This window comes from Dipteris shenzhenensis, chromosome 2, assembly GCF_047967505.1.
Source record: "Dipteris shenzhenensis isolate YYH24624 ecotype China chromosome 2, Dip_SZ_1.0, whole genome shotgun sequence".
Lineage (NCBI taxonomy): Eukaryota > Viridiplantae > Streptophyta > Polypodiopsida > Gleicheniales > Dipteridaceae > Dipteris > Dipteris shenzhenensis.
Window position 1 is genome coordinate 23,128,637 of NC_141597.1, and position 27,604 is coordinate 23,156,240.

Consider the following 27,604-nt stretch of genomic DNA (forward strand, 5'->3'; position numbering starts at 1 on the left):
ATCTAGTACATTTGCACAGGAGGGCACATGGAAGCTCCCAAGGAGAGAGAGAGAGAGAGGGTAACTCTAGGCATTTGTAGTAGCAGCAACAACGGTTATCACCCACTTGAGCTGTATGTCCTCATTTGAATAATGTGGGATATCTCTTGTTGCCTGGTGGCACCATAGGTTCCAGACAAATATGCGCCTAGAGGTGGTAATGGGCCATGGGGGGGTGAGTGGTAAAAACAAGAAAAACTAATGGCATTTGAATATTTAAGCCTTCATGCCTCCGTGAAAAGCAACGGCCAACGTCCTCCACATTTGCGCACACACCTTATCATATACACAAGCAAGCTTCGCCACCCCACCTCCATATCAATCCCATGTAACTATCGCCCATCTCAAGCTTCCCCTCCAATCCTCTATATGGACTTGGGAACTCTCCTTGCTCCCATCTCATCCAGCCCACCTTGGCTTCTCCATCGCTGCCTTCACTCTCGCCTCCCCTTGCGAGTACACCGTCGCCCATCTGGTGTTAGATGTGCCCAGGAGCCCCCAATTGCTGATATTGATGGCGACACAGGAAATCCTGCCTTTAGAAAGAAGGTGGTGGTCGTAGGAGCAGGCTGGGCTGGTTTAGGGGCAGCTCATCATCTCTCTAAGCAGGTATTTCACAGTTCGATCAATTTTCCTTGTGTTTTGAGCGGCGAGTTTAGTTCACAAACTCTCATATCCTTGACGCAGTTTGCATTCACTCCGAACTACTGCTAGTGTGTCACTTACGAAGATATGCATAATTGCATACATGGAATGATCATGCACTGGTAAATGGTCACACACCTTGATTGTTAGTTTCTTCTTCTTCGTTCGTAGTATGACCTGAAAACGAGGTGCTATGTGTCTCTCTCGAATGTTTACTCCTGCTATAATGCTTATTTATTGTTGACGTTATTTCCCCTAGTTTGTAAATCCTGTCGGGGCCGATTTATCAGCAGAGCCTCATTTGGTACATTATATAAATCTTGCACTTGTTTTTTCAGCAGTCTTTTTGAATTTTGCATGCAATGCCATGCACGTGCTTCAGGTGGCACAACATTTTTAATGGAAGTGCCTGAATTTGCATGATGAGGAAAATACCTAAATGCCAAGGCCCTATAGCACAGCGGAGCCAAACTAGGAAGAGCAACCTATGGGTATATAGAAGTTGTCCTACGTCCTGCAAAGAGAACCAATGCTAAGGTCCCTAGATAGTCATATTTGCCTCTCGTTTGTTTCCAGTCGGTTTATTTTTCTAAACTTTAGTCTGATTTACAGTGGCTAGTTTCACAAATTATCCGGTTTATGCAGGGCTTTGATGTCATTCTGTTAGAAGCTGGTTCTCAGCCAGGAGGGCTTGTGGCAGGATGGAAGACCTCGTCAGGACGGTCAGTAGAGGTTGGCATCCATGGTAATCCTAAATGGAACTTATCAACCTGAAAGGCTACATATGTGAGGAATACTTTGCGTTACTGTTCTTAGCTGAGAACTTATGGATGACTGTGGTCTACTTTCTGTGCATGTATGCTAAATGTGAGTACATTTACGAAGCACTGGTTGATACTGGTTTGGACCTTGGAAGCTGGCAGCTGCTTGGAGCATTCCCATACCGCACTGGTTGATACTGGTTTGGATCGTGGAAGCTGGACGCTGCTTAGAGCATTCCCATAACCTTATGGTCATAGGTGGATGAAATTAGAAAACTCATGCAAAGGTTTAGTAGACAGTAAAGAATCACAATTATTTTACTCACATTATGACAAGCACTAGAATATGCTGCTCTTCAGTCCTTTGCTCTGAATTGAGGCAGCTGGGGACCGTTTCAGTACCATTGCCTCCACAGACTTTTAATTTTGGCTCATCATATCTATTCAAGTCACGGTGACCATTCATATATCTCTCGCTGTACTCTACGATGCTGGCTTGTGGAGCTCCTGTCATGTTGATTGGCACTCAGCAATGGTACTAGCCCATAACATATACTGTTTAACACATTAGACATTGTGATTAGTACCATTCCTTGTAGCAATGCTAAAGTCAAACAGTAAGAAACGTTTAGATGTATCAGACCATTCATATAGGACAGGGATTCTCATATGAGGCATCACAGAGTATTTTGTGCCCCTGCAGATTCTCCGGGTGCAACCCCTCCATTCCTTGGTTGTTTATTCGCCTTAGTAGATCCATGTTTTCTTCTGGAGCTTCGAGAAGACCTCATTCAGTTGGACTTGTCCCTACTGGTTTTATAAGGCTCTACACGCTGAGTGAGGATTTTTTTAACTCCATATCAGTCATAGGGTAGGCATCATTGTTTTACTCTGCTTTTCTCCCTACTGTTTACACCTCTCTTACATTTGCAGACATTTCCTTGTATGAGGTTTCACTGTAGGCCTTTTGTTGTTTGTTTTTGGTGTCTGACAGCAAAACAATCATGGTAAGCACCCTGATGGCCAAGCTCTTTAGCACAATTCTAGACCAGAAAATTGGCAGATCAGCACAAGGCATATGTGTATATATATGTATATACATATACATACATACGTACGTACGTATGTACGTACGTACATACTACTTTTTTATTAGCCTTCTCCTTTAGTGCTAGCCTTTGTCATGGCTGAGTCTGCTCTTCACCACAGAAACTCAGTACAAAGACTTTGTATAAATGGATGCTCAAGTATGTGTGGGTGTGTGACGCCGCGCCGCCCCTGGCTGCCCTGCTGCCTCTGCCCCATCCGCCCCCTTTGCACTCCCCCATCCTCCTTGCCGCCTCTTCTGCTTCTGCCGCCCCTCCTGTGCCCGCCACTGCGCCCCCATCCGCCCCTTCTTCTCCCTCCTCCGCTGCCTCCCCGCCCGCTTGCGGCGCCCCCCTCCGTTCGCTTCACCTCCTGCCACCCCTCTGCCCTTCGCCTCTGCCTTCTCTTCCTCCATCTCCTCCACCTTCGCCCCCCCTAACTCCACCTCTTCTGCCTCCCGTGCCCTTCTCCTCTCCCCTGCCGGCTCCCCTCTCCGCCTCCTCTCCGCCCTCTTGCCTCTCCTCCCCTCCTTATCTCCCCCATCCCCTTCTCGCCCTCCGTCCTCTTCCGCCCTCCGCCCTCCTTGCCTTCATTCTTCCTCTTATGTCCTTGCCCCTTCCTTTGCCCCGCCTTGTCTCCACCTCCCCCTCTGACGCTTTTTCCCCCTTTTTTCTTCTCCCTCCCTACAGCGGGAGCACTTGTGCTTGTGAAGGCGAAAGAAAAAGCTTGGTGGCGACACTTGGTCTGGCCAGAGGGGCTCTATGGCAGCACCCTCGAATCCCATAGCCGTTAAGGTTCTTCTTTCCCCAGCTGGCAAGCAATAGGTACAGCAGGCAGTTCAGTCCCTCCAGGACAAGGCGCTTGTGGGCAAAATTGTGGGCCTCACGCCTACACGGAGACAGTGCGAGAGGGGATCTAGGCGAGCTTGGCATTAGAGGGAGACCACATATAGGAGGTCACCATCTATGGACGAGGCGTTTTCCTCATCCAGTTGAGCTCCCCCGACACCGCCTCGACACTTGTGGAGCAGAGTCCCACTCCTTGGCCTGCATACCTCTTTCCTTGGTATCATGGGTTCACTGTCGAGGACATGGATAGGACACACCATGTTCCACAATTTTCAGTTACACTCCACTTCCGAGGACTCCCCAAGGAGTATCGAGCCATCCTCCCTTCCATTGGTCGGGCATTTGTCACAGTGCTTGAGTCCCCGCCAAAGACGACTGCCTCTGTTCTAGGAGATGATGGAGTCCCCAAAATCAGACTGGTGGTGGAGAGCCTGGAGTCCCTCCCAGAATTGATCCTTCTCAAGACATTGGAAGGGGGCACACTTCGCCAGAGGGTGGAGATCTCCGGGTTACCAGGCTAGTGTCTTCGGTGTAGACAGATGGGTCACCTCGCCAGAGATTGCCCCCGTGGCCTCCCCCTGCGCCTCCCCCCCCTCATCCGCAGAGTAGGCCGAGTCAGCAGACCCGAGTTTAGTGCCCTCTCAGGCAGGAGCAGCCGGAGTCTCAAACCCCATGGGCTACCCCCTTAGTAGGGGATTGGACACAGGTTAAAAAGAAAAAGAAACAAAGTAAGCAGGCCCGCAAATGCCACAGGCAGAGGGCCAATCGCAGAGAGAGGGACAGGGTTGACCGAGAGGCCTCGAAGGAGGATCAGGAGGAGCCACCTCCTCTAGCGGTAGGGGCCACCGCCCACTCTACCGATCCTCTAGCTTGGGAGGTTCAACCTCCACACCCACCCTTGCAGCAGCAGCGAGCCCCAGGATCTCCAGATGTGGTGATGGCAGAAGCTGCAGTCGCTAGTTTGATGAGGATTGCGAAGGAGCCGATCCAGAGCCCTGGCGATCCAGATCAGCAGGGGGGACCTGATGTCATCCTTATCCCTCCTCCTCCTCCTCCCCCTCCCCCCCCCTCCCCCTCCCCCTCCTCATCTTCACTTCACCCACCTCATCTTCACTTCCCCCTTCCCCTCCAAGGTTCCCCCCGCCCCCTTCCCCCCCCCTCAGCCCCCCCTCCTATAGTCACCCTCACCACCCGCCCCCCTCCCTCTATCCCCTATGTCCCCACCGCTCCCTCTCCTGCTATCTCCCTCTCCAATTCAGTAGTAGGTTCTTCCGCTTCGACACTCCTACCAGCTGGCTAGGAAATGATGACGCCCCCTTTTGCCTCCTCATCGCAGTAGCAGGCCCGTTCAGGGAGGGATCCTGAGGAACAAGGCTCATCTTCCCAGTCAGCGGCCCCTAACCTCCAGCTTGGGCGTCCCTTACCGTGGGACTTCTAGAGGTTAGGACCCTGGAACTATTTGGAGGTTCCGAACTCTTATCCTCTACCATTGGAGGCAACGGTCATGGTCCTTCAGCCCCGAAAGGGGGTTTGATCAGTGCAGTGGGATCTCTGACATGCCCCATTTGGAGATTTCCATTTGCCTCCACAGGGGTGGAGAAATGGTTCCCGGAGGTGTTCGATGCTATTTTGGGGAATCAGATTACACTCATGATGGATGAGTGGATGGGGCCACATGGATCACGAGGAACACGCTTTGGTGCCATGGTGACTGACCCTGGAGAGAGGAGCTTGAATGTAGGCAAGGAGAAATGGATAACAAAGCCTTGCGTAATGAGCACCTGAGGTAGTGCGTGAAAACACGAAAATGTAGATGGAGAGGCTCGGAAGCAGGGTCGTCGAAGAAGCTTCAAAACGGAGCCAAAATGGCTCCAAACGGCCTGTGAAAGGCCCCTAGAAGGAAGCTGAAAAGTGGACTCTTTTTTTTTTTTCCCCCTTTCTTTTTTTTTTTTTGGGGGGGGGGGGAGAGACATAAGTCACCTAGGACAGTTAGGATAGTTCTAGCCTAAGACCTTTCGGACTATTAGGGCACTGTCTTGGACCAACCTAATCCATCCTTTAACCTTAGTTAGTATAACCTAACCTAGAGCCAAACTAACTAAACCTAACTGAATAAACCTAATCTAACCCAATCTACTAACCTAACCTAACACTTAGAACCTTGTAGGCTAAGGTTTGCAGGAGGCGATGAATGAGGCGGTGCAGCGAGGGCGGCGAAGAAAATGCGGCCGGCCACGCAGGTGGTCAAGGATAGCAACGGACGCGACGACGAGACTGCTGGCATAGCACGTATGGGCTCACGGACGGTAGCTGCGGGAGGGGGGCTGACAGAAATGGGAGCAGGCGACGGATCCATGAAGGCCCATAACTCCTTTAGACGATGGAGTGGAGAAGCACCGGTGCCAAGGGCGGAGCTCTGATACCAATGTAGAGAAGGGGGTAGGGACAAATTTGGAGAAAGGGGGATAGAGGAGCAGAAGGGAGAGAGAGAGAGAGGGGAAGAGGGAGAGGAAAGGGAAGGAGAGAGAGAGAATGAGGTAGGAAAGAGAGGGAGAGATTGAGAGGAAGTAGGGAAGAGAGAGAGAGAGAGTGAGTGAGCATAGGCAAGGAGGAAGGGAGAGTAGATAGGATTAGATGTTGTTGGAATATGAAGCCAAAGTGAGTCAAAAATGAGTGTTCTAGGTGTCTAGGGGGTGTTTGATAGTCTATTGAGTCCTAGACATGCCACGTGTCATATTGGGAGTTATCCCATATACACTATGGATTTCTAGAGTCTAGTGTCACACTATATAGTGTTGTACTTGTCTTGAGTCATTTACATCAGTCAACATCAAGATATCTACATGAGTATTTTGGTTATCATTGCCTAGCACTTGTTCTTTCATTTTCTTTCCATTTTGCCTTTCCATTATGCTTCCCATATTTCCATTCCATTCCTAGTTAGCTTGGCATTCTCCTACTGCCATGTCTCTTCATATGGTATCAAAGCCATGTTCCTAGCTCTGCTCTCTCTTTCCCTTTCCCTTCCAAGAGGTTGAGGTGAGGGAGGCCAATGAAGCTAATCTACCTCCTCCTCCTTGGAAGGCTGCCCTCTTCTCTCCTTCCTTGAGCTCTCTTCTCCATGCCATGATCTGCCACCTCTCTTCTCCTTCCTTCAGCTACATCTTTCTATGACCTGCGGACGATGTGACACTTCTGTCCGAAGCTAAAAACAGAATTACGGCTTTGAGTCTTCAGCAAAGTTGTAGAGGACCTTGAGTACTACAAATTTCGTTTTTACATCATTGCAATCCGAGTTTTCTGTGAAAAGTTACAGCCCTTGCAAGAAGTGACGAAATTTGTTTCTGCGCGCGAATTTTGTTCTAGAGCTCAATGATTTGACAGCCCAAGCATGATGCAGCCAGCTCAACGTGGAGTTGTCCATCCTCTTCATCGTTGACCTCTGCTCCAGCCCGCCATTTGATCCTTCTGCCCGACATTCTATTGGAGCTGCTCCGAGCTTGATGTGAGCTCCAAACTTCCCAACTTCTCTGATTACCACCCGATTGTCCTTGGTGCCCGAGCTCCACTTTTGACCAACTCTCCGAGTGATTGTGACACCTCCGACCTCTACTTCGACATCGGTGACTCTCCCTTAGCCATTTTGAGAGTCACTATGTAAGTGCTCCATCTAGCTACCCCATGGACTTCACCGACACATCTTTTGGGGCATTCCAGCCTAGCGCTTCTTCAACATCGTCATCGTCTCGCAGGGATGTGCACACATGTGCAGTGGCTACTTGGAGGACATCTCTTATCATAAGAGATCTATTTTTTTATTACTACAGCTTGATGTATTTTGGGGTCCTCTGTCCTGGATAGTCCCCCTAAAATGATATGTATTGAGTGTTTGGTTTTCATTGAGTCTAAAGGTCCTCTGCCTTGGATAGTCCTCCTAAAAAGATGTATTGGTTTTTCTATTTTGGTGTGTGGCTTTCTAACATGTCCTAATATGAAGCCAAGGGGGGATGTACTGTGGGAGCCATATGTATTGGCTTTGATAGGTCTCATTATCAGGCTTGGCCGAGTTCCAGGATGTTGGTGTATTCCTAGACCTATGAGCTGGTCATGTAGCCATGCTATAACGTGAGCCTCTGAGCATGCTGAGTCTCAAGCCATGAGAGTGCTTGGATCAGCCTCTGAACACGCTCAGACTTTAGCCTTTGAGTTATATCGGGTGCACAGTTTGATGATTGTCATTGTCATGTTCTGTTCTTGGTTCCATTCCAGTAGTCTCTCACCTTGCCTTCATGGGGGGGTGTTGGAATATGAAGCCAAAGTGAGTCAAAAATGAGTATTCTAGGTATCTAGGGGATGTTTGATAGTCTAGTGAGTCCTAGACATGCCACGTGTCATATTGGGAGTTATCCCATATACACTATGGATTTCTAGAGTCTAGTGTCACACTATATAGTGTTGTACTTGTCTTGAGTCATTTACATCAGTCAACATCAAGATATCTACATGTGAGTATTTTGGTTATTATTGCCTAGCACTTGTTCTTTCATTTTCTTTCCATTTTGCCTTTCCATTATGCTTCCCATATTTCCATTCCGTTCCTAGTTAGATTGGCATTCTCCTATGGCATGTCTCTTCAGATGTCACATCAAAAAGTACATAGTAGGGAGTGGATGGAGACTTATATAGTCCCTCCAAATTTTCCCACCTAAAGGGCCTCTAACTTGGCCTCTAGACAACATTTTCACGTTCTGGGAGGCAATGGATTGGGCCAGGGAGGAGTCATAGCCTTTTGGCCATCCTTGTCTTGGATTTTGAGAAGGCTTACGACAAGGTGGAGTAATCTTTCCTCGAGGGCACTTTGCAGAGGTTGGGTTTCTCAGACAGATGGATTAGAGGAGTCTCTATGCTATATGGGGGGAGCTCTAGTCAGATGCTTATTGGTGGACACACGGGTAAGGCCTTTTCTCTCTCTCGTTCGGTCCACCAAGGCTACCCCCTATAGCTCCCTTTCTTTTCCTTTTTGTGGCGGAGGCATTGAGCTACTACTTGAGATCGCAGGTAGCGGGCCATAGGGTTGAGGCTCCCAATCAAACAAGAGGAGGAGTTGCTAGACTCAGAGTTTGCAGATGACATAGCCTTGTACATAGAGGGCACCACAATGAGCTTGGAGAGAGTCAGGGGAGCCCTGGCTATCTACTGTGAGGCCTCAGGTGCACGGACCAATTGGACAAAATATATCGGTTTCTTCACAAGCTCTGGGAAGACACAGGAGATTTGAGAGCAGGGAGTGCCTTTGGCTTCCATTGGGTACCGCGGGGCTAGACAGTGAGATACCTCAGGTGCCAAGTGGGTATTGATATTACAACAGAGCAACAGATCGCCTAGTTCTTGAGAGTGTTCAGCGCAAGCTTCTCTACTGGAGCTCGACCAAACTCTCCCTAGCGGGCCGTGCCTTAGTAGCAAACGAGGTCCTTCTTGCCACAGCGTGGTACATTGCCTCCTATTGGTGCTTTCACAAAGGGTGCATTGGACACCATAAAATACTATCATGACTTGTGTAGAGGGCATGATTATTAAAGGAATCATAGCTATGAAGTACGAAGAGAATAGGCATTACATCTATTCGAAGGTTTCTCTTCCTCTCCCTTGTATAGGCCCCCTTCCTTTGTGCATCTATGTCCTTTGTTATTGCCTAGACATCAACCCCCCTGCTCTCTCTCTCTCTCTCTCTCTCTCTCTCTCTCTATATATATATATATATATATATATATATATATATATATATATACATACATACATACATACATACATACATCTATTTTGATTGTGTGTATTTAGATTTAATAATACCATCAATAAATGAAAAATACAATCGATTCAGTCATAGAATAGCTTAACATTAACTAGAAATAATTTAGATATGGAGAATAAATACTTTAAGATTTAAAATGTATTATTACAACCAAACCCTAGTAGGGTTACAAAAAATGAGTAAATAAGTGTTGAATCCGTCAAGTAGTCCAGGCTCCAAGGTTAGGTTCCACTTACCTGTCACCATCCAAATAAACCTTATGTTTGATCAATATAGCTTAATTTGGGTAGACAGGTAATGCATGTTTCCTTGGCTTGTTATTGCTTTACCTATGAACAAGAACATACCTCCAGATTCTAGCATATAAAGGTATAATGATTTCACAAAGGAAAGCACTAATAAATAATGCATTAACTCAGTTTTAAATTGGTTCGGAATTTCCTTTGGGCAAGATCGGACGGCACGAGAAACACCAGAGCCCGGGTCGCTTAGCAGACGGTGATCATACCTCAGGCGTTGGGAGGCTTGGGTATCATTGATTCGGAGATACAGAGCAAAGCCCTCTTGGGCAAGTTATTGTGCGCGGCTTCACCCTTGGTGTAGAGCCCTGGAAGCTCCTTTTATAGCAGCGAGGGCTTCTTAGGAACACCCCACGCACTTGGGAGCAGTGGAAGCACTCACACAGATGGATCTTCTCAGAGGCCCCCCTTACAGGAAAGGGTTCCCCCATGATGAGGAGCCTACATAGGGTTTGGCAGAGACTAGCAGGGGGCCTCATCCATGCTCAGCCCCGTTGTTGCAGAGAGGAGTTCGAGCGTCAGCCCCTCATTTGGCACTTGGAGGTCAGGGATCAGGATGGACGCATGCTCGAGCAGTAGACTCACATTGGATGGGCACAATAGGACAGTGGCCCAGCTTGATTCTTTTGGCAGATGGAGCAGATTACCCATGGAGGTAGAGGCGAGGCTTGGAGCCATAGCACATATGTGAGGGACAGGGCAGCGGATGAGGGGGATTGACTTAGCTATCCCTGATTCTTGGTGGGAGTGACTCCACATGTGGATGGACAGCAGATGGTTGGGTCAGTTTTCTTGGACTGGGGTCCCCTAGAATGATGATCCAGTGAGGTAGCAAGCAACTTGGTTTCTTTCGTGTAGAGCCCAGAGGCCTACTTCAAACAATCACTGAGAGAGACTCAGAGATGGACGGGAGTCTAGATGGGATTCATTGGCAGATGATCAGAGTGGTGGGCGGATTGGGAAAAAGTGGCGCATTGATCTCCCCAGCATCCCAGAGTAGGATGCCCCAAGATGGCGTCTCTGATTTTGGGAAAGTAGGCCCCTAGGGCAGGTCTAGTGGGATCAGGAGAGTGGTTTTGGCCTTCCAGGATTGGCCTCACCAAGCAGATAGACGAGGTGCCCTTTTTTTACTATACCACTCGAATTGGCAGGAGGCTTCAGATGGACTCTTCGACATGGACCCCTTCGAGGGAGAGGCATTGGGTGGCCTAACGGGTGCCCTAGGAGGTCCGTTCCAAGTTTTGGACACACCTATGGTCCAGTTTGCGGCCAAGAAAGATCTCCTACTTCTTCTTCCTGGCTGCCCAGAGAGGCTTGCTCATAGGCTCGTGGTTGGAGACGATCCCTCACCGCCTTTGAAGCTGTCGTAGCGCAGTGAGGATCTGGATGGGAGCCCTCAGGAGTATGACCCGCATGCAGATTCTTCAAAGGGACTACACCTAGGGGATGGTGGCCTAGTTGACTGAGAGAGGTCATGCATTCTAGATTGATGAGGTCTCTCTAGTTTACCGGATACAGGGCCAGAGCATTCAGAGGATACAGCTCCATGAGGCGGTCCCTCCTGATAGCCCGGATCCTCATCCCCTCCGAAGGATAGCATGTGGGAGGTAGTAGCTAATATCATGTGTGGAACATTTGGGTTGCTCGCTGTAGTCTGGTGATGGGTGAGCATCCGGTTCCACCCTCGGCTACCTTGGTTGCCATCTGGCGGGATATCATTTACACCCTGGACTCCACTTGGGAGCGTGGGACCCCGGGCTCTACGGCGATTGTCGCGAGGCGTGCACGTTTCTGCAAGGCTTGGCCTGCAGGAGTTTTCTACATATTCACTCCGCGAGGGTTTCGTTGATTGTATAGTCCCCCTACCTGGTTGTTAGCCCCTGTACCAGAGATTCCCTAGGCAATGAGTTGGGTTTCTCTGGAACAAGCTGGTTTTCTTCTTTCAGCCTTTATCGGTTTTTTCCATACTCAGTACCTTCGGGGCTGCTGTTTTGTATGAAGTTTTTCAAGCAGTAATAGAAGGTTCCTTTCTTTGCCAAAAAAAAAAAGGGCATGTAGCTCTTCAACAACAAGTCTCTAGCCTCAAGAAGGAGATGGGTGAACAAATGGACCAACTGGCTCACTCTTTGGCAACTCAATAGCAAGAGGGACTGGCAAGCATTGAAGTGGCACTCCAATGTCATGTCCTCTTGGCAGCAAGTACCAAATGGAGCAGACAATGGTGGAGTTCACAGTCTCAACAAAGGTAGTGGCTCTATTCTACATGGAGGAACCAATTCTTCATTACAAGGAGGGTCCTCTCATCTTGAGGTTCCCACATAACTTCTCAAGGCACTAGCTTGGCCAAGTGCTTCAAGGTTGATACAACCTTGGACCTTATTGCATTTGATGGTTCCTTGAGAAGTTGGATCAATGGGAGAAGAAGCTCTCTCTCTCTACTTCAACTCTCAACCTTTTTCTCAAACAGACACGTTGTACGTTGCTTCCATTAAGCTCACCAAGGGAGCCACCCAATGGTGGGATCATGTTCAAAGAGAGATTCAAAGAGGTATTCATCCTCCTATCAACGCATGGGATGCAATGGTTGAAGCTATGAAGAAGAAGTTTGTACGATTGGATATATTCTAGTCTTACAAAGGTATATACAAAGAGAAGTTTGTACCTTTGGGGTACAAAGAGAAGTTGCTCCACCAATGACAAATTTTCAGATAAAAGGTGGGTAGCTCAGTGTTATGCTCTAGCTGAGATAGCATGACCTCGGAAAGATCGGTGGGCATTTTCTCTTAGATGACCGACTTTTGTAATATTTTATGTGCGTAAATAAAATGGTCAAGGGAAGTAACTGCCAAGGTCCTAGGTGAGGGTGTATTGGCATCGACTAGGTGGTTCTGAGTGCTAAGGCCTAGGTGCACCTAAATGTGTAATAATGCCAAGGGGAAAATGTTTTAATTGTGCCCCAAGAGAGGGGTAAATGGTGTACCAAGCTAAAGGTCTAAAATGATGACATGTGGCAGAGGGAACCATCTAGGGAGTTGTGGGCTTGTGGATATGCATGAGGAAAGAAAATTACGTATATTTTGTGTACCTGCAATCCACAAGGAGGCTGGGAGGATATTCGAGATGCCAACGCCTGTGATTTTGGATTAGCTAGTGAATCAACGAGAAGAACGAAGGATTAGAAAGTGTCTGTGTCATTTGGTATCAGAGCGGGTGAGCGTTCAGGCTGGACGAGGAGTGCGTATGAAGGGAGCGCAGACGCGGGATATGTGACGATGACACAGCCAAGCTCTAGGCTTATCAGCTGTCGCAGGAGCAGAGGGTTCTCGTAAGGCAGGTGACGGAGGATTACTTCGTGGAGAGAGGCTAGCGACGGGCTCTGACGGACTCTTGGCGACGACTGGATAGAAAGGGAGCGTTTCATTTGCTATCGCCTCATCCTATCGCGCTCTTTCAATTTGTCACCTTTGCCCTCTGCTGCATCAGTTTTCTCTGGACGCATCCCGTTGTTAGGCTTGTCAGATTTCCTTGGAAGAGATCAGGTTGTTAGGCCTTTCAGAGGTGTTGGCAGTGTCAAGCGTATCAGTGGCCTCATCGACGAAGTAATAGAGCCTATCATTTCGTTGTGATTGATTGCGATACGAATGAAGGAACAGATAGTAGAATTAGCCCGTGAATTGAGGATGCCCGTGAATTGACGAGAGAACCAGACAGCCAACAAAAGTCAGGCTTGACGAAAGGAACTGAAAGCGAAATAGGAGCGTGTCATTTGGTATTCACCCTGATAGTGATACCGGCACGAGTGGCTGATCAATCCGGAACAGAGAGCGGGGGCTTCGGGATATCTACGTTATGTGGAGCTTCCAGGGAGCATCATTTATTTCTTCTGTATAAATTTTAATTTTCAAATTGTAGTCGATTTATTCCTGTACAGAAAAGGGGAATCTGAAGTGAAAAAAAAAAAACTATTTTCCCTTTTGAAAGAATGGAGACAGAGGGACAAGATTCCAGGATAAATCCTAGTGAATCTAGAGCGCGGTCTACGCAAGAAATGTCCCATCACACAAGACCTACTCTGGTGGGTAGAATTTCTGTACTAGAAGATGCTTTACAACAGATCATGAACCAGCAGCTTCAAGTGAACGCTAGTCAAAATGAAATTAGAGAAATGGTGCAAGCCTTGTCAGCTAGACCATCTAGGAATGATAAGGGCAAAGCTCCAGCAGAGCCAGAGCCCAGTATACACTCATCAGAACGTGCGAAGGTCAAGGTATCTAATATTGCCAACTATAGACCGGAGAAGTATGCTGGTCGGATGACCGAGCGCAGTTCTGATGTGATCGAGGTTTGGTTACACAAGTGGGAAGAAGCCTTCGCCATTTGTGAAATCAGATATGATCTAAAGAAAATCCGCGAGACCACTCACCTGTTTATTGAGGCAGCGGATAGATGATGGATAAAGCAACAGAAGGATCAAGTTGCCCCTACCACCTGGGAAGGGTTTAAGGCTGAATTTAAGAAACACTTTCTTCCACCTGACGAAGAGTCCCGAGCTTGGGATGCTTATAGAAACCTTCGCCAGAGGAATTTGTCGGTGGCAGAGTACACTGACAAGTTCAGAGAATGTGTTATGAAGATAACAGACCCTCTCCCTATGTCGGTTCAGTTGAAAGACTATATTTATGGACTGAACGACAAGATTAAAATGGAAGTTCATGCTAAATATGTGACTACATTAGATGAATCTATTGGAGTAGCCTTGAACTATGAGGATGCCAGAGGCAGACCTAGTGGGTTTGTGCAGGCAGGGACTCAGCATGAGTACCCGAGAAAAGGGGGATTTCAGAGAAAATGGACTTCAAAGACAAGTGTCTCGCAGCCAAGTGGCCAAACCAAGCAGGTGAAGCCGGTTGAGGGACAAGCAAAGACAAGTATCACCGTTGGGGTGAAAAGAAAAGTAACTCCAATGGCAGCCCGGGCTTGGTCAAAGTCCTCGTTGACCCCTGAGCAAAAAGAAAAAGCTAGAAAAGAAGGATCGTGCTTCGGCTGCCTTTAGCGACATCAATGGAAAGATTGTCCACTAAACAAAGACCGTCGCACGGCCAATATGATAATATCTGAATGCGACGCAGAAATGCAGGAGAGTCCCAATGCGGAACATATGCAGATGCAATTGGCGGGACCTTCTCAGAGGTTAGTACCTGTGTTGTTAAGTGTGTCTGTTACTAAGTTAGTAAGCGGTGCACCTGATAACATCTAACATCCTTTCAAAGCCCACAGCAACGGGGTATATGTTTTTCGATGAGCCCAAGTTGATTAAAATGAAAGGGCAAGTAGCCAATCATGATGTGATTGTGTTGTTTGACTCAGCGTCAACGCACAATGTAATTAACTCGAAACTTATTAAGAGGCTCAAGTTGAAAACTAGTCCGTCTGACTATGCTTATACGGTCAGGATGGCGGACGGAAGTTCAACTAAAGTATGGGACCAAAGGGTTACCCAGTTGGAACTTTGAATTCAGGACTATGTTGAGAAGCTGACCAGGCTTGCTCACGCAGATATAGCCCTAGGTATGGCTTGGCATTTTTGGAAAAATCCAGCCATTGATTGGAAAAAGCATATTTACCAGTTCAAGATGAACGGGGTAGAATATGTTTTGCGAGGTGAAAAGGATTTACCTCGAGGATCATTGATTTCAGCCATGGAAATTCAGAAGACTCCGAAAGAGTTTCTGTGTCTGTGTATAACATTGGTAGAGTTGATTGATGATGCGTCGACTAGCACTGAGGCTACCCAAGATGGAAAAATGGCCGAGTTGGCTAAAGAGATATCGGAGAAGTTCTCTGATTGTTTTAGGGATGAGTTACCTTATGGGTTACCTCCAGAGCGGAATGTTCAACATAAAATTGAGCTTATCCCGGGGGCAGAACTTGTAAATAGACCTCCCTATAGATTAAGTTTTACCGAAGAAGCTGAGGTGCGAAGACAACTGGAAGAATACCTCAAGCTGGGGCAGATTCAACCCAGTTTTTCACCTTTTGCTTCCCCAGTGATATTAAAGAGGAAGAAAGATGATACTTTTCACCTCTGTATAGATTACAGAGCATTAAATAATATCACTGTTAAGCACAGATATCCAATGGCTCGGATCGATGATTTGCTAGATGCATTACATGGGGCCGTAATTTTCAGTAAGATAGATCTTAAGTGTGGCTACCATCAGATCCGTATTAGAGCCGAGGATGTGCATAAAACTTCTTTTAGAAGCAGGTTTGGTCATTATGAGTTTTTGGTAATGCCCTTTGGACTTACCAATGCTCTAGCTACATTCGTCATGCTTATGAACGATTTACTACGTCCGTATATCGGAAAGTTTGTAGTACATTATATTGACGATATTCTAGTATTCAGTAAAAGTATTACTGAGCATCATGAATACTTAAGAATAGTGTTCAGTACTTTGAGGAAAGCCAGTCTTTATGTACATATAAGAAGAAAACTATACTGTGTATGGTTAGACTTGAATATTTAGGATTCATAATTACTCCAGAGGGGGTAGAAATGGATCCAAAGAAAGTGGCTGCGATACTGACTTGGCCAATCCCTCAGAGTTTGACCGCCTTGCGATCATTCTTGGGATTTGTCCAATTTTATCGAAGGCATATCAAAGGATATTCCAAAATAGTATCGCCATGTTTCATGTTTCTCGTTTAAAGAAATTTTTGCATACTGGTGACTCACTAATCGAAGGTGTGGTTTTGTTTCAAGAGATAGAGGATAATGCAAGACGCAAACCAACAAGAATCCTGGACCGAGGAACAATGCAAGTGCGCAATCGGAAGATACCCACGGTGTTGGTTGCATGGCATGGTCTTCCTCTATCCGAAGCTACCTGGGAATCCGTATACCAGTTACGGAGAGTGTTCCCAGATTTCATCATCGAGGACGTTGATGCTTGAAGAGGGAAGGAATGTTATGCTCTAACCGAGATAGCATGACCTCGGAAAGATCGGTGGGCATTTTCTCTTAGATGACCGACTTTTGTAATATTTTATGTGCGTAAATAAAATGGTCAAGGGAAGTAACTGCCAAGGTCCTAGGTGAGGGTGTATTGGCATCGATTAGGTGGTTCTGAGTGCTAAGGCCTAGGTGCACCTAAATGTGTAATAATGCCAAGGGGCAAATGTTTTAATTGTGCCCCAAGAGAGGGGTAAATGGTGTACCTAGCTAAAGGTCTAAAATGATGACATGTGGCAGAGGGAACCATCTAGGGAGTTGTGGGCTTGTGGATATGCATGAGGAAAGAAAATTACGTATCTTTTGTGTACCTACAATCCACAAGGAGGTTGGGAGGATATTCGAGATTCCAGCGCCTGTGATTTTGGATTAGCTAGTGAATCGACAAGAAGAACGAAGGATTAGAAAGTGTCTGTGTCACTCAGCTCAATAATATAATAAGATCTTTCACTAGTTTCTTTTGAAGAACAAGGGTGGAAGAGTCGGAGGGGAGCTCACCATCAAGTATGTGGGGGGTCTCCTTTCTCACATTCAGCAAGAAATGGATTTATTCACTCCAAAGGCTTAGTTGTAGCTTATTTGATGGAAGAAAGGGCAGAGAGGAAGTTGGGCTCTAAATCTGACCATTCTTTGGAATGTTTTTCTTTCCATCATGTCCTCCTGTGTTTGTTTTATTTTGTGCGCTTCTCTCATTTTCGTGTGCTTATAAGATATGCCTACATGAATAGATGAGATGGCATGAAAAGCTCCCTTCTCAAATGAGGGAGAGGACTTTGAGACAATCAAGCTATCATATCTTTCAAATGATATGTCCAAGGGATCTTGAAAGGAAGGTTCAAGAAGCACGACACTGCTCATAGAGAGAGAGGATATCACATATGAGTTGGATCACGATATGAACATTTCGATGATTGAATGGAACAAGGCAGTAGGGCTAGGCATGTAATCCTAGATGGAAGTCTCAAGATGACGAACACTTGGAGGCCCATGCCAGCTATGCTCTATTTAAATGAACATCTATGTTAAGCTAAATAAGGGAAGACACATATGAAGTCTACAAGTAGGATTGATGCACTTGCTACCCAAGGAGTATGCAAAAGCAAAGAGGAAACAAATTTTGCAGTGGCTGCAAAAGAAGCCAGGACACTTGGAGAAACAATGCAAGGCAAAGCATCATTTTCATGCACATGTGACAACTAAAGGAAGCATTCCAGCTCAAGACCAAGTCAATCCTCAGCTCCAATTGATGACTCGATCTTTTAATGGCCATAAATCTTCTCCTCCTTTTGGTTTTAATTCAAGGAAGGAATTGTCCATCACCAGAGGAATCTCATCTACTTTGGTGAAGCCTTTGGCACTCCAACATAGGTTCATCCTCATTCAAACTCTCTTGGATGGATGGCAAATGGTAGACTTTGGGACTTCCAACACAAGCATATCCTCATCCATACGCACTTGGGATGGATGGCAAAGGGTACAACAATGGAGATGAACAAGCAATGGTTTTGCTATCTCACCTTTTCAAGATAAAGCTTTGTTTGATATGTTTGAAATGGATTGTGGGGATTTGCTTCTAGGCAAGCTCTATCAATATGAAAGATCAGCCATCTTATGTCACAAAACCTATACTTCTCCCAAGAAATAAAGGGAAATCTTTTATATTGACTCTGGTCTTGACTCTGGTCAAAGAAAGTTGAGTTTGGTTAACTAGTTCAAGTTTCATTTTCCTTTGTGTTGCATTGGTTAATGAACACTGCGGGGATGCCCACAAGGGACTAGGATTAGCCCAAGAACTAGAATGCATGCATTTGGCTAACCTCTAATGGGTTGAAGTGTAGGTTATTGTTTGTAAAATGTGTAGAACTTTGGAGAGTGCTTAATTCCCCCCCTTTTAAGGGGAAAAGAACAAGAAAAGTGGCGCCGCACTTGAATGGAGGGCCCACTCAAGCCAAAAGCAAATGAGGTGCCCACTTCTAGGAGAAAGCAACTACTTTTGGAGAAAGCCCTAAAGCCCACTTTTGGGAAAGCTAAGAAAGGTCTAGCTTTTAGAAAACAAGGGGGGGAAGCTTTTAGAAAGCATGCACTTTCTAGCTAACCACCCCAATCTATAAATTGAGAGCCCCTGTTTGGGACCAAAGTTGTTGAGTTTTGTACTCAGCTCTTTCTCCCTTATGAGTCACCCTGTACAAACAGATTTCTATTGCAATAAAATCTTGGAGGGGGGGGGGCAGCCCTCATTTCTAGCCCCTAGTGTTTTCTCTCTCCCACACTCTCTCTACAAAAAATTGTATTCCAGCCCAATCATTGAGATCCCTCCCTTCTATTTGGGATTTCCAGCCACCAGACAAAGTGCTTCATCAAGGGCTGCTAATTGAATCTTGATGCTGCAATCCTCTCGTGGCCATTGTGATTTAACTAGAAGGCTGTGATTTGATTGTAGAAGCTGGGCTTGAGGTTTGGTTAAGGGTTCAGTTGTATCAGAGCTCAGGCTTGCCACTTTCTTTCTTTTTTTTTCAAGAAAACTACTTCATTAAGTATGAATAAAAACCGCGGGAGCAAGCTCAAATGTGGGAGTACATCGTGCTATGCATGAGGAAAAAAAACAGCTCAAAAGGAGCTAATAAAAAATGAAGGCGGAGGCTGAAAATGCCACCTCAACCCTGAGGGAGACTCAGAGAAGAAAGGAGATCATCTCCAAGCTCTAAAATAAGTAACTCTCCTGGCAGTGGCTGCTCTGGAGGATCCATGCATGGAGTGTGTATTGTGTCAGTCCAAATACAAGCCATAGCCTGGGAAGGGTGAACCTGGATACCCTCCATCGCCTCTGTACACGTGGCTCTCCAAATATGCCAAGCTGCAATGCTAGCCAGAATCTCCCAAGGCGTGTCTACTGAGGCATGAGCAGCTCTGAAAGGAGTGAAGGGAACATCCTGGAGGGAACAAAACTCCACTGAGTGTCGCCGTACAATGAGAGATGGATCTGGATCATGTCCCTCGAAACACCTGAGGGCCAGTAAGAGAGAACCAAGCTATTGAACCCCAGGTCATATAGAAAGGTGCTGTATGAAAGATACTGAAAATCCTAGCCAAAGGCAATGCTGTACTGACTCAACTGCAATGTGGCAAACAGGACAAGTAGGGTCAGCCCCGAACCTGGATCTCCATAGGTTCACTGCAATCCTCCATAAATAGAAAGCCAAAAGAAAAGAGTGATCTTTCTATTCTTGAGGGATTTGCTTGCCACTTTCTTTGGTGGCAACGATCCAAAGAACTACCAAATTGAAGAGGGACATCAGCAAGTTATAGAAGACAGTAGAGCTCCCACCTCAAAGAGAGTTTTCCAATGCCAAGATCCAGACAAGGAGTCTCCTAATATTCAATTCAGGAGCTGCTGCTCCTCCTCGTGAGCTACTGCCCCCCCCTCTCCCTCTCTCAGCCAGCCCCCTCTCCCTCTCCCTCTCCCTCGCTGCCCCCCCCTCTCCCCCCCTCGCTGCTCCTCCTCTCCCTCCCCTCTCACCAGCCCCCTCTCCCTCCTCCCTCACCCTCCCTCTCCCCTTCCTCCTCCCCGCCCTCCCTCTCCCCCCCCCGCTACCCCCTACCTCTCCCTCCCCGCCCAACCTCTCCCCCACCCGTCAGCCCCCCCGCCCCCCCTCTCCTCCCCCGTCCCCTCCCCCATCATCCCTCTCCCTCGCCAGCCCCCCCCCCGCTGCCCCCCTCCCCACTGCCCCTTTCTCCTCTCCCCTCCCCCGCTGTCCCCCTCCCCGCTGCCCCCTTCTCCTCCGCCCTCCCTCTCCCCCGCCAGCCCCCCCGCCCCCTTCTCCTCCCCCGCCCCCCTCCCTCGCCCTCCCTCTCCCCCCCCGCTGCTCTCCCCCTCCCCGCTGCCCCCTTCTCCTCCGCCCTCCCTCTCCCCCGCCAGCCCCCCCGCCCCCCTCCCTCCCCCGTGCTCTGCCCCCCCCCCCCCCCCCCCTCTGCTCTCCCCCCCAAGGTGACCCCCCCGGAAATTTTTTTTTAAAGAGTTTATTTAATTTTTTTTTTAAAAAAAACCTCCTCCCTTTCCCTCCCCGCCCCCTTCCTTCCTAACTCAGCTCCCCACGCCTCCCCCTCAGCCTACCTGTGTCTCCCCTCTCTCCTCCCCTCTCTTTCTCCTTCTTCCTGCCCCTCTCTTTCCCTTCCCTTCCCCTCTCTCCTACCCCCTCTTTCTCCTTCTTCCTGCACCCGCGTTCAGGGCGTCCTGGGCAGTAGTTTCACGGACGTGGCTTTTTCAGTGTTGGAATCGGCCTTTTCACATCGATTGGCGAATGGATCCCCATTCAACCAATCTCCATCCACCTCCACCGGCCGCGAGAACCGTCATTTTTTCAGAAGACGAGCTGCAGCAGCTCAAGAAAGATGTGGAATTAGAGAGCTCCACATTACTTTTTGCCCGCATCTTTGGGTTACACCCTTCCAGATCACAGGCTAGAGACTGGATGCTGGCGGCGTTACTAGGAGACCTCGCCCCTCACCTCAAGGATATTCGACTTTTGGGACATGGATTCTTCCAAGTGGTTTTCGACTCCCACGAGTCCACAGCCCTTGTTCTCAAAGCTAATCCCCTGGCTTTGGGATCGAGGAGGATCGTTCTTTTGCCCTACACCTTGGGCTTCGATCCGGTCGAGGAGGACAGGCAGGTCACATCACTCCATCCACCTCCACCTCCACCGGCCGCGAGAACCGTCATTTTTTCAGAAGACGAGCTGCAGCAGCTCAAGAAAGATGTGGAATTAGAGAGCTCCACATTACTTTTTGCCCGCATCTTTGGGTTACACCCTTCCAGATCACAGGCTAGAGACTGGATGCTGGCGGCGTTACCAGGAGACCTCGCCCCTCACCTCAAGGATTTTCGACTTTTGGGACGTGGATTCTTCCAAGTGGTTTTCGACTCCCACGAGTCCATAGTACTTGTTCTCAAAGCTAATCCCCTGGCTTTGGGATCGAGGAGGATCGTTCATTTGCCCTACACCTTGGGCTTCGATCCGGTCGAGGAGGACAGGCAGGTCACATCACTGTTCATTAGGTTTCGTGGTCTTCCTCAGGTCTACCATCAACTGCTTGCCACTATCGGAGCCACATTTGGAATGGTCACGGAGATCTCCTCCCTTCCTGGCATGCCTTCTTCCTTGGCAGAGGCAGTCAGTGCAGACGGGGTGCCTCGTGTTAGGGTCATTGTCTCTGACCCTGACATCTCAGGTGACCACATTATGCTTCAGCGTCCAGACGGCTCTCTCTTGCGATAGAGAGTCAAGATTTCAGGTAGACAGGACCAGTGCAGGATTTGCTGGACCCTTGGGCACTTTGCTAGAGACTGCCCAAGGAAGAGAAAAAGACCCAAGAGGTCTTCTGGTGCGGCTCCTTCACGTACTACCACGACTGCACCTCCCCAGCACCCTGTACCACGCACTCCAGGACCACCAAGAGCAACAGGGCGCCCTACTTCGCGCACCCCAGGACCACCAGGGGCAGCAGGGCACCCAATGCCCGCAGCACACCCAGTACCACGATGGAGAGCTATCAGAGCGGCTCCCTTACCTCAGGAGGAGACTTTTGATCCTGTTCAGACAGACGCCTTCCAGACTCCAGAGGTGGATGTTGCTGCAGCCCCAGACACTACAGTTCCACATCAGGAGGGGCCTTTAGATCCACCAGCCCCAGTCACTTTGGTCTCTAACCCCTTGGTTTCTGACCACGAGGGGACTACAGGTACTTCTTCCCCGCAAACTGTTCCTGCCACAGTCAGGACAACCGAGAAAGTACAGGCGCAGATGAGGGCTCCTGATTCCTCTTCACCCCAGCCACAGGCCTCCTCAACCTCCAGCTCTAGTTCTGTTGATAGAGGCCTGGCAGGTCCTTCTCCTCCATCTTCCACGAGTGCAGGTCTTCTTCGCACTCCTCGGCCAGACTTGCTTATCAGGAACTCTTTTTCGGCACTGGCAGATTCAGCAACTTTCATGGATGATGATGAGTTTGTGCCCTCCACCTTAGGAATCCCAGTCATTGGGATTCCTTCTGACAGGGCCTCCCTTTCAGTAGGTGTGGGGATCCTTTCACCTGTTGAGTTTCCTGCCCTCAGCAGGAGTGTTTCGGCCCAGGGGAAGCTGGTCTCCTCTACTAGGTCGGGTAAGCCTTTCCATCCAGCATCCTCCTGTCAATGAGGATAGTCAGCTGGAACATACAGGGCCCAGGCGGAGTTCCACACCGTCGCCGTAGGCAGCTGATCCGGAACCAGCTTCATCCAGGCATCACTGGAGGTGCTATTGATATCCTTTTTATCCAGGAACACAAGCTGGATGCTAGTGATTGCTCTAAGTCTGGCAAACTGCTTTCAGGACATACCTTCTGGTCGCCTGCTATGGGCACAAGGGGAGGTACTTGCATTTCGGTCTCTCTTTCTATTCTCCCCTTGGTTGCTAGTCATGGTATTATCTCCCCTTCTAGAGCTCAATGGATCATTATTTTGATTGGAGGGCATAAGATTGGTCTTCTCAATCTTTATGCTCCCAACAACAGAGGGGAGCGGATCTCCTTTTGAAAGGAGTTACTCTCTTGGGCCCCCATTGCAGATTCTTGGATCATTGGTGGCGACTTCAACATGGTTGAGTTGCCTTCAGACAAAAAGGGAGGCAGACAGGGTGGAATTCATTCTTTAGAGAGGGCAGCCTAAGATGCCTCTCTCTTTCAGTTCAGTGGCAGAGACACTTGGTTGGATGATGCCTTTCATATTATGCCACAGTCACTCCTCTACTCTTGGTCGAACAGGAGAATACACATGCCCATTCATGCACGGATTGACAGATTTTATGTAGACGATTGGGCACTTGACAGAGGAGGATCTGTATGCATTTCTACTGGGTTTCCACCTCAGATCATTTTCCAGTGGTGTTGCAGATTCTTGAGCCTCATCGGAGAGTACGCTCTGCCAGTGTCAGGATTCCGGATGCTTTTTATGCAGAGGAGAGCCTCACGGAGGATATTTTACAGATTTGGGTTTCTCACATATAGGGTGGAGCTGTCCATCCATCTCAGATAGCTGCAGCCTTATCCAGAATTAGTGACTATTATCATACAGTCGCTGATTCTAGGAGACATGAGATTCTCAGATGTGAGATTGGTATACGCCAGCAGTTAGCATCCCTTCAGAGGGAAGAGCAGAAGAGGCCCACAGATGCTTGGATTCAGGAGCGCCTTGCTGCAGCAAGGGCTCATTTGCAGACATTGTTGGATCAGAGAGCAGAGTATGTCTTTCATGCACGGGAATCCTTTTGGATTCAGATGGGTGGCAGGGTCAACAAACACTTTTTCTCTACTCATGGGCCCAGACATAGTAGAGATAGTGTTTCGCAGCTTGTTGACTCAGACGGGGTGCTACAGTCAGATCCTGATGCTGTCATGCGTGTAGCTTCAGATTTTTTTGCATCCCTTCTTACTGCAGATCCAGGCACACAGGCCATTGATGATGCGAGAGAGGTTATTTGGCAGTGTATCCCTGTATTGGTGAAGGATGAGATGTATGTTTCTCTGTATGCACCTTTCACCAATGCAGAATTCAAGACTGCATTACTTGCCCTTCACAAGGGCAAGTGCCCAGGTTCAGATGGACTTACCCCCTCCTTTTTTATTACTTTTTGGGAGCAGATTGGTGATCACATTACATCAGCCCTGCAGGGCATGTGGGACTCTGGTGAGATGCTGGACTCACTTACAGATGGTCTCATTCATCTCATCCCAAAGGGGGGTAATAGGAATCTTGTGTCTCAATGGAGACCCATCACTCTTTTGGCCACTTTTTACAAGATTCTGGCGAAAGCCATCAGTCTGCGGCTACAAGTTCTTCTTCCAGATTTGATTCATGACACGCAGACAGGGTTTGTGCATGGCAGAAGTATTTTTGACAATATTTTCTCATTTTGGGAGGCCTCAGAATGGGCCATGCAGAGCTGCCAGAGATTGGCCATTCTACTCTTGGACTTTAAGAAAGCTTACGACAGAGTAGACTGGGATTTTTTAGAGGGTACTCTATCTTGCTTTGGTTTTTCAGATGCATGGATTAGAGGAGTATCCTCTCTCTACAAATCAGCCCATAGCCAGTTGCTCATTGGGGGGGTAAGAGGGGACAAGTTTCAGATTTCCAGATCCGTCCGCCAGGGATGTCCTCTTGCCCCGTTTCTTTTTCTGTTTGTGGCGGAAGCTATGAGTATCTACATTAGATCTCAAGCTGATATTTATGGGCTGAGGCTTCCTATCCGCCGGGAAGAAGAGCTCCTGGATAGTGAGTTGGCAGATGACACGACTGTTTTTTTGGATGCCTCCCCCAGGACACTCACTTCCTTCCAGACAGCCTTGGATTTGTTTTGCACGGCTGCAGGTGCACACATTAATTGGCATAAATCCAATGGTTTTTGGATTTGCGAGGATGACATTCCGGATTGGGGTAATGATATTGGCTTCACTTGGGTACAAAGGGGCTTCTCCGTCAGATATTTGGGCTGCCAGGTTGGGGTGGGCATCTCTCCCTCACAACAGTTTGCTCCGGTGTTGGAAAGCATCAGAAGAAAGCTTCTTTTCTGGAGCTCAGCCAAACTTGACTTGGCCTCCAGGGTGGTGGTGGTTAACCAGGTTCTTCTAGCCACGGCATGGTTTGTATGCTCTTGTTGGTGCCACTCTAGGGATTGTATCACTCAGCTTAAGAGACCTGTACGAAACCTTTTATGGAGTGGTCTAGATGGCACAACTGATGTTACAGCCAGGGTGGCTTGGGAGACCTTAATTCTTCCTACAAGAGAAGGGGGTTTGAATATCATCGACCCAGATCTACAGTGCAGAGCTTTACTCTGCAAGTTCGTTGTGAGAGGGCTTATGCCAGGACAAGAGCCTTGGAAGGATTTTTTTATTAGATGCATACAGTCTCGCATGCCCACTTTAGGAGAGGATTGGACACACAGTACTAGATGGGTTTTCACCACAGCCCACCTCAGGTCTCCCTCTTCCCCTCTTATGGTTGCTATCTTGAAAGCATGGGCCAGCTTCAGGAGTACTCTTCGCAGGATTCCCCCATCCACCCGTGAAGAGATTGAAAGGCAGCCTATCATGTGGAATGACGGGATTTTGGATGAGCTTGGCAGACCACTTGGAGCTTCTCCTTACATGCAATGGCCTAGATGGGAGAGGGACCCTGCATCTACAGTGGGAGCATGGAAAGCCTTCAGGAAGCTTCCTGCAGACCAACAGGCCGAGATGGTTCTTAATCTCAAAGGGAGTGCAGGGAGAGTCCAACAGATTGATGCAGCCTTGCCCTTGGATTGGGTGGACACAGATGACATGCCTATTACTTGCTCCACCTGGATGGGGGCATTTTTTAGATTGGGAGTTCCTTTACAAGTGATTGCTTTTCTTGACCCACATGAGGATGCCTTAGTATTTGATGTTTCTTCGGGGGGCAGGCTGTCCAGATCCACATACGATATCTTGTTGGAGGTACCGTTTCAGCCAGTCAGGATAGTGGGCTTCATGGAGCATGGCTCTCTTTCACAGTGGTACTTGGATCCTGACCCGCTTCTCCTCGCCCTTGGCTCATGGAGGCTGTGGCTCTATGGAGGTGTCCTAATTAAGTTTTTGCAGTGGGACCCTAGGGAATGGGAATGGATAGATGAAGGGCACCGAGAGAAGGGCATCCCCTTCTTTCGTTACATGGTCAGTAATGCCAGGAAATTCTTGCTCAGCTCTAGGGGTTGGAAGCCTACAAGAGCTCCTCATTGGGAGAACTTTCAGATTTCTGTTGACTTGCAGAGAATTTTTTGGCAGAGGCTCTGGAAATCCCACCAGAATAGAAAAATCACTCTCTTCTTTTGGCTTTTTATTCATGGTGGGATAGCAGTGAACCATTGGAGATTCAAGTTCGGAGCTGACCCTTCTTGCCCTCGTTGCCTTTTTGCTTTGGAGACAATACAACACTGCCTAGGGGATTGCAGACAGGCGAGAATCATATGGAAGGGGATTGCAAGACTTTTCAGCACTTTTGTTCGTCTACCTTTCTATATGACCTGGGGATCAGTGGCTTGGCTTACTCTTTCAGGGCCCCAGGTATTTTTTGAGAGACTTGACTCCTCTTGGGCTCTTCACATCCGACGACACCTTGTGGAGTCGTGCTCTCTAGAGGATGTTCCGACCACTCTTTTCAGGGCTGCTCACTCCCCGGTCGACTCTCCATGGGAGATCGTAGCTAGCATTGCAGCATGGCACATTTGGAGAGCCAAATGCACTGAGGCTTTGGAGGGTTCTCAGGTTCACCCTTCTCAGATCTTGGCCAGTACTTGGACAAATACGATACACACTCTGATGGCCATTTGGGCGACCATGCAAGGATCATCTCGAGCAGCCTCCTCCAGGAGAGTTACTTTTCTCAGAGATTGGAGAGACTCTCCCTTCTTTGCTGAGACTTCTACAGGGTTGAGATGGCATTTTCAGCCTCAGCCTTGGTTTCTTTCTACCTCATTCCTCTGAGGTGTTTTTATTACATGCTTAGCATGGTGTATTTCTGCATAGAGCTTGCTCTAGCGGGTTTCTTTCTTACTTAATAGAAGTCTCTTTTTTGAAAAAAAAATAAAATTCAATTCAGCCTCTTCAGTCACTTTGGTGTCAACAAGACTCTCCTCTTTAGAGGTATTTTTATTGACCTCACATGAAACATGATGTTCATCGGTTTATTATGGATTGTGGAGCATTCCAACAACCAGTCTTTTGAGAAGCAAATTGGGTTATATCAGCCTCTTCCAGTCGCCTCAAGACCTTGGGAGTCCATCCTCAAATGGAAGGTCAAACTGATGTTGTGAATTGTACCTTGTTTCAAATGATATGAATATATTTCCAACATAAGTTGAAGCTTTAGGATGGTTATTTTCCTTATATCCAACATTGCCTATAATCATGTTCCACACTCTTCTATAGGACAAAGTCATTTTGAGAGTTGCTATGGCTATCAACTAGTTCTTCCTATGGATTTGGCCATGCAAACTCCCACATTCAAAGCTACCTCTTCCAAGGCTACCCAAGATATTCCCAAAGCT

General features: G+C 48.0%; 1 protein-coding gene across 3 annotated transcripts in view; it reads left to right on the forward strand.

The window, feature by feature from the left end:
- Positions 1-316: 316 nt before the first annotated feature.
- The window catches only part of LOC147904500 (uncharacterized), a 97,355-nt gene continuing 70,067 nt past the window's right edge, over positions 317-27,604 (forward strand). For all 3 annotated transcript variants that reach the window (XM_087394492.1, XM_087394510.1, XM_087394502.1), the window contains exons 1-2: positions 317-648; positions 1,330-1,429. In XM_087394492.1, the coding sequence (XP_087250618.1) occupies positions 409-648; positions 1,330-1,429 (340 nt within the window). In that variant the 5' untranslated portion in view covers positions 317-408. The remainder of the gene's footprint in view (positions 649-1,329; positions 1,430-27,604) is intronic.